The sequence below is a fragment of the Ovis aries genome, chromosome 24 (assembly GCF_016772045.2).
Source record: "Ovis aries strain OAR_USU_Benz2616 breed Rambouillet chromosome 24, ARS-UI_Ramb_v3.0, whole genome shotgun sequence".
NCBI classification, from domain to species: domain Eukaryota; kingdom Metazoa; phylum Chordata; class Mammalia; order Artiodactyla; family Bovidae; genus Ovis; species Ovis aries.
In genome coordinates this window covers 2062757-2068113 of record NC_056077.1, presented here as the reverse complement: position 1 = coordinate 2068113, position 5357 = coordinate 2062757, and the positions used below count along the sequence as shown (strand labels likewise).

General features: G+C 61.6%; 1 protein-coding gene across 1 annotated transcript; it reads right to left on the bottom strand.

Moving 5' to 3' along the window:
• Positions 1–2540: 2540 nt before the first annotated feature.
• GFER (growth factor, augmenter of liver regeneration) lies at positions 2541–4860 on the bottom strand. The gene is made up of 3 exons (XM_004020714.5): positions 4591–4860; positions 4127–4323; positions 2541–3232 (listed from the first exon to the last, which is right to left on the bottom strand). The coding sequence occupies exons 1-3, from the start codon at positions 4840–4842 to the stop codon at positions 3070–3072; spliced, it is 612 nt and encodes a 203-aa protein (XP_004020763.1). The 5' UTR covers positions 4843–4860; the 3' UTR covers positions 2541–3069.
• Positions 4861–5357: the final 497 nt, after the last annotated feature.

Here is a 5357-nt window from a genome sequence, read left to right as displayed (position 1 = left end):
GGCGGGGATGCGCGGGGCGGCACCGAGCCCGCGCCCCCCCCCCCCCCCCCCGGTCCACGCGCGCAGGGCTGGAGACCTCACCTCCCTCCGCCCCGCCCACTTTCCACCCCCGGTTGGCACCGCAGGACCACCCCGCCCGCCAGGAGACCACTCTACCCGCCAGTCCCCACCAGGAGGCAAGGTCAAGGGGCCGAGTGCCCCCACCCCAAAAATAGTCCGGAGTCAGCAGGGCCCGCAGACACTGGGCTCAGCCTTTGCGGTAGCCACACGGATAGACGGACGGTCGTGACCCTGCTCCTCTGAACAGGGCCCGTTGCTGAGTATATAAGGAAGTAACAAACCCAGGGCTCCAGTGTCTCTCCCCAGCCCTCAGGGAAAGAGAACCCAGCTTCCATGAGTCCCCCTTCTCCTTCAGAGGATTCCAGCCTCCCTAACCGCATGGGGCATTTCTGCCCTCAGGGCGCTGCCCAGGCAGGCAGAGCCCAGAGGCCTCCCGGGTTGGAGGTGGGGCGCCTCTGCTCTTATCCTGTGGCTGGAAGTGGTCCTGCGGCGGGTGCCCACTGAGCCCCCTCCACACTCCTGGGTCTCCCCAACTGACTTTTGGCAGTGGGGAGTTTGGCAGAGCGGGTGCCTGGCTCCGTTGCACACCTGCTGGGTTTCTTCCAGAGATCACCCAGCTTGGGGTTGGACAGGGTCCCTTCCTTCATGGTCCTTCCAGGGCGCTGGGCAGGGGCCCAGGTGACGCTTGTTCCTGTCCAGGACATTTGAGGAAAGTCCACATTCCTTGAGCATTGGCAGTGCCTAGCATTCCACCACCCTCTGTGGAGAAGGGGACTCTTTTTACCCCCTTTCTTCAGATGGTAAACAGCCAGTCCAGGAGTTCCCTGGCAGTCCAGTGGTTAGGACTCGGCACTTTCTCTGCCAAGGCCGGGTTTGATCCCTGGTCAGGGAACTAGTAAGATCGCGTAAGCTATACAACGTGACCAAGTTTGTTTGTTTGGTTTTTAAAAAGTCTGGTTTAGTTCCTTGATCCCAGAAAGTGAAGAGCCGGGATTGAAACCCAGGTCACTACCATGCCAGGACAGATGACGCCAGTTTCTATCCAGGACATTGAGTAAAGGTGTGACCTGGTTGACTTGATGCTTCATGCATCTGGTCCCATACCTCTCACCTGTCAGCAACAGTTCCGTCTCATCCATCATTCATTTCCCCTTTTACTTGATTGGTTACATCGGTGCCTAAACCTGCTACTCCCTTCCACTCCTGAACCCACTTCCCTCCAGCTGTCACTGCTCCTTTTAGTCCCAGGGGCAATTCAGGCACTGCCATCCTTTTCCAGTCCTCCTGGGCACACTCTGACGTCACCCTCTCCTCCTGTTCCTCCTACTTCATGGCCCCTTTTCTTGTCTCTTCCTGTGACCTTTGAGCTTAGGAGTCCCCGTGTCTGGTCCTGGGGCTCTTCTCCCTGCTCTGTGCTCACTCTCTTGGTCTCCATGCTCACAGCTTGAGCCAGGACTTTCCCTTGAACTTGAGTCCCTCTTGTTGTAGCCTGGAAATCAGTCTGCTGCAAAGTTAAGAGTTTTATTGGGAGGTGAAACTTTGAGGAAGCCAGAGTTAGGGAAGAAGGGAAGTGAGGAGAGCCAGCATGGAAGGCGTGAGCTGACCATAGCCCTGCTGGCTCCCAGCACGAAGGTCCCCCTGTGCTGGGGGCATCCATCTGGTGTACCAAAGAATAGCGACTTCTCCGCCGGTTGCCCCTATTTCTTTGTGTCACCTGGCCCCTCTGGGTAGCCCCTGTGGAAGCCAGCACCCCCGTGGAGCCAGTGTGGTGAAGATGCCGAGGAGAGGCTGTGCTAAAGGCTGGCTCTTGCCCAGGAAGGGGCTGAGACATGCTAGGGAGAGGTGACCAGAGCTTTATGACCACAGGGGTGGGGCACACTCTTGCTGGGCCATCCCAGCTGGGAACCAAACCCTGGGAATGGGTGTGGTTGAGAGGATCTGGGAAGGCCCTAAAGCTGGGTCTAGGTCACCCCCAAACCTGCACCACTCACAGCCTTCTCATCTCAGACACACTGGGCAACTCCCTCCTTCCAGTGGCTTGGGCCAGAAGCCTGTAGTCACCTTGGACTCCACCTTCAGAATGTATCCAGTGATGTCTGCCACCCACCCTGGGGTGAGCTTCCCTCTCAGCTGCTGTGGAGTAGGTGTTCCTCCCTACTCTCGGCCACCTCCGCCACATTCCAGCTCAAGTCACACCTTGCCGTCCCTCCGCTCCAGATCCTCCACGATGCATGTTTGGTCAGAGCTGGGTGTCAGAACCACATCCTTACTGGGGCCTTGAGGACCTTCTGTCATTCAACCTCCCCTCCTCTGATCCACTCTCCCTCAGCTCCAGCAACTCAGCCTCCTGTTCCTGAATATCCTAGCCCACCCTGGCCTTGGAAAGGCCCCCTTCTCCTGGGGAGCCAGAACCCAGATAAGGAAGCAGCAGGCCTGTCCGCTGTTGCAAGTCCCAGCACAAAATACGCTGAAGCCAGGGCTTCGGTCATTTCTCCAGCATTTTATTTTGGTCTTGAGTTCCACGGAACCTGTAAGGCCAGAGGCCGGATTGGAGGTGAGCAGCAGAGTTCGGCCCATAAGCCTCTTTCCTGATGTGCAAACAGCGCACAGCCTCCGGGGCTACAGTCACTATCCCATGCTGTCCCTCACTACAAGGTGGGGAGACACTGGCCAGGCCTGAGGGGCGAGATGGTGGTGCCCAGCCAGGCCTGTGGGCTTCCTGTGTGGAGAAGGTGGCAGGGTGGGTGAGCAGGAGGCCAAATCCTGAAGGGAAGGGACGTCCTGGGCTGCCCCTGCCTCCCGTCGATAGCCTCACAGGCCCACAGTGAGGAGGCCACCACTGAGGTGCCTGCATCGGGCTCCTCCACTTCTCCTCTGAACCGGAGAGGGAGAGGGTTCCCAGGGCAGGGTCTGGGGACCACCCAACGGAGACACCACCGGCTCTGTGTGTGATGGCACTTTAATGAGCCCCGCCCCCTCTGGCCGGGCCTCCCCAGGCTCAGCCGCTGGCTAGTCACAGGAGCCATCCTTCCAGCCGTCGCGCCAGCGCTCGTCCACCAGTGAGCAGTCGAAGTCTGGCTTGCCCAGCTTCCGGTTCACCTCGTTGTGCAGACGGCAGAGCCACTGGGTGAAGCTCACCCGAGTGCGCGTGTCTGGCTGGTCCCTGTATATCCTGCGTGAGGGGGAGCACGTGCAGGAGGGGGCAGGCTGTGCTCCCAGCATGCCCGCCCCACCATCTTCCTGGCTTGCCCAATCCAGGGAAGAGAGCTGGGGCCTAGATTTAGGGGTGCCCTCATGCTCTGAGGAATTCCCAGAAGGGAGCTGACCCTCCAGCCTCAAGTCCCAGTTGACTCTTAGGCCTGCTCCAACCCCTACCTAGGGCACGTGGCAAACCCTGACAAGAGCCCCGGGCAAGACATTAAGGCACAAGGTCTCCACTTTACAGCCTCATAACAATCAGGAGGCCTCACCCTAGCGTCCCTGGCCCCAGGCAGCGTGTGGAGGGGCAGGGCTGGAATAAAGGCCTACCTGAAAACCAGGTCTGCTTCTTCACACCTTTGGCCCTACCACACCACCTCAGCAAGAGACCTCGTATAAATAAATGCCCAGGCTCCAAACAGCAAGGGCTGCCCTTTTTACCCCACAGCCAGCCCAGAAATGCTTATGGCTGCCAAACAACAGTTCTTGGGCTCCCCAAAAAGGTGGCTCTTGGAAGCAAAAGCAGTGAGTTCCCAAGGCCTTGAAACTGAAGGTCCTGCTCCAGAAGCTAGACAGAGTGGAGTCCCTGGAAACCTGCCAGAGTCTTCATCAGTGCAAAGCAAGGGATCTCATGAGAGTAGCCCTCCCGGGGAGGGAACTCCGTGGTTGCAGAAAGCAGCAGCCCCCAGCAGCAGCCCCAGGCCTGGCCTTTAAGGAGAAAGGCGATGGCTCCAGAATCCCTCCGCTGTTGGTGGTCCCTGCTCTAGACAACCCGCTGCCACGACGGCCTCTACTTCTCTAGGCTCCCCTTTATGGCATCTGCCAGGGGCCCCAGACCCAGGCTGCACACTCTGCAGACACGACTCACCTTTTCCTTATGTCTTCGGCACACTCTTCACACGGGTAAAACTTGGAAAATAAATGTATGAACTGGGCCATATCCTGCTGTTGCTCTGGGGTGGGCAGGTCGGGGTAGTAGGCAGCCAGGGTATGGAGGACAGCCCAGCTGTTGCGGCCCAGTTCCTCGCGATCCTGAGGGCAATCCTCCCTAAACTTGCTGTCCCGCTGTGGAAGGAGGCCGACCAAGGGTCAGTTCGGTTTTCCCCGACCAGAAACCTACAAAGTTCCCTATTTTTTTTTTTTCCGCCCCAGCCGGAGACCCACTGACCGGAGAAAAAGTCCTGGGGCCGATCCAGCCCACACATGGCCAAGAGCCAAAAGGCTGGGCCTACCTTGGGGGCACGGTTAGGAAGCGCCGACCCCCGGGGAGGGGGCGGGGAGCCTGTCCAGGGTGCCCGAGGACAAGGTGTGGGGGCCCCCCTACGCCTGCACCTTCTGCTGCGTGCGCATCCACGACTTGAAGTCCACGCAGGCCCGGCAGGGCCACCGCGGGGAGGCGAGCTCGGAGGCCGGAGGGTCGGACGCCGGCCCCGCGGATGGCGCCCGGGCCGAAGCAGCGGCTTTTCTCCCACCCGCGCCGCGGCCGCGCGCGTCCGTCACCAGGTCGTCCGTCACCTCGGAGCGCGCGCCGCCAGGAAGGAAGATCCCAGTGCCGAAGCGGCCGCGCTCGCTGGGCGCCGCCATGCCGCCCGCGCAGTGCCTGCCGGGCCAGCGCAGCCGCCACGACCGCAACCAGGCGGGCTCCAGGCCAGCGCGCGCGCCGCCGCCGCCAGAGCGCGACCGCAGAAGCCGGGCGCGCGCGCCGCGGACGCGGAGCTGGGCCCGGGGGCGGGGCCCGGTGCGGGGGCGCGGCTGGCGGCCCGGGTCCGCGCCCCGGGAGATGCAGGAGTGCGAACTGGGGACGCGCCGGAGGCCCGAGCCGCGGTTTGCGCGGCGCCGGAGCGCCGAGCCTTAGCCTTGCGCCTGGGCCTCGTTCCACCGCCCGAGCCGGTCTTGTGTCGGCCGTAGCACAGCTCCCGCTTCCTCGAGTATGTCACTGTGTTGTGGATGACGACCCATGGGAGCGACGCGGCTTCGGGCTGCGGCCTTCTGGACCTCCGTGTTGAGGCCCGCGACGGCCTCATCGCTCCGCTCCGACCTTCTCGCGTGCCTGCGGCTTGGCTCTGTGCCCTCCGCTGGGGGCGCGCCCGGGACCGGTG

Bases quoted from the DNA above. Each gene is read 5' to 3' on its own strand.
- GFER (XM_004020714.5), bottom strand. From the start codon at position 4,842: ATGGCGGCGCCCAGCGAGCGCGGCCGCTTCGGCACTGGGATCTTCCTT. The intron at 4,324-4,590 runs GTGCAGGCGTAG...CTCCTTCCACAG, and splicing joins GGATGCGCACGCAGCAGAAG to CGGGACAGCAAGTTTAGGGA. The intron at 3,233-4,126 runs GTGAGTCGTGTC...CCCCTCACGCAG, and splicing joins GCCGAAGACATAAGGAAAAG to GATATACAGGGACCAGCCAG.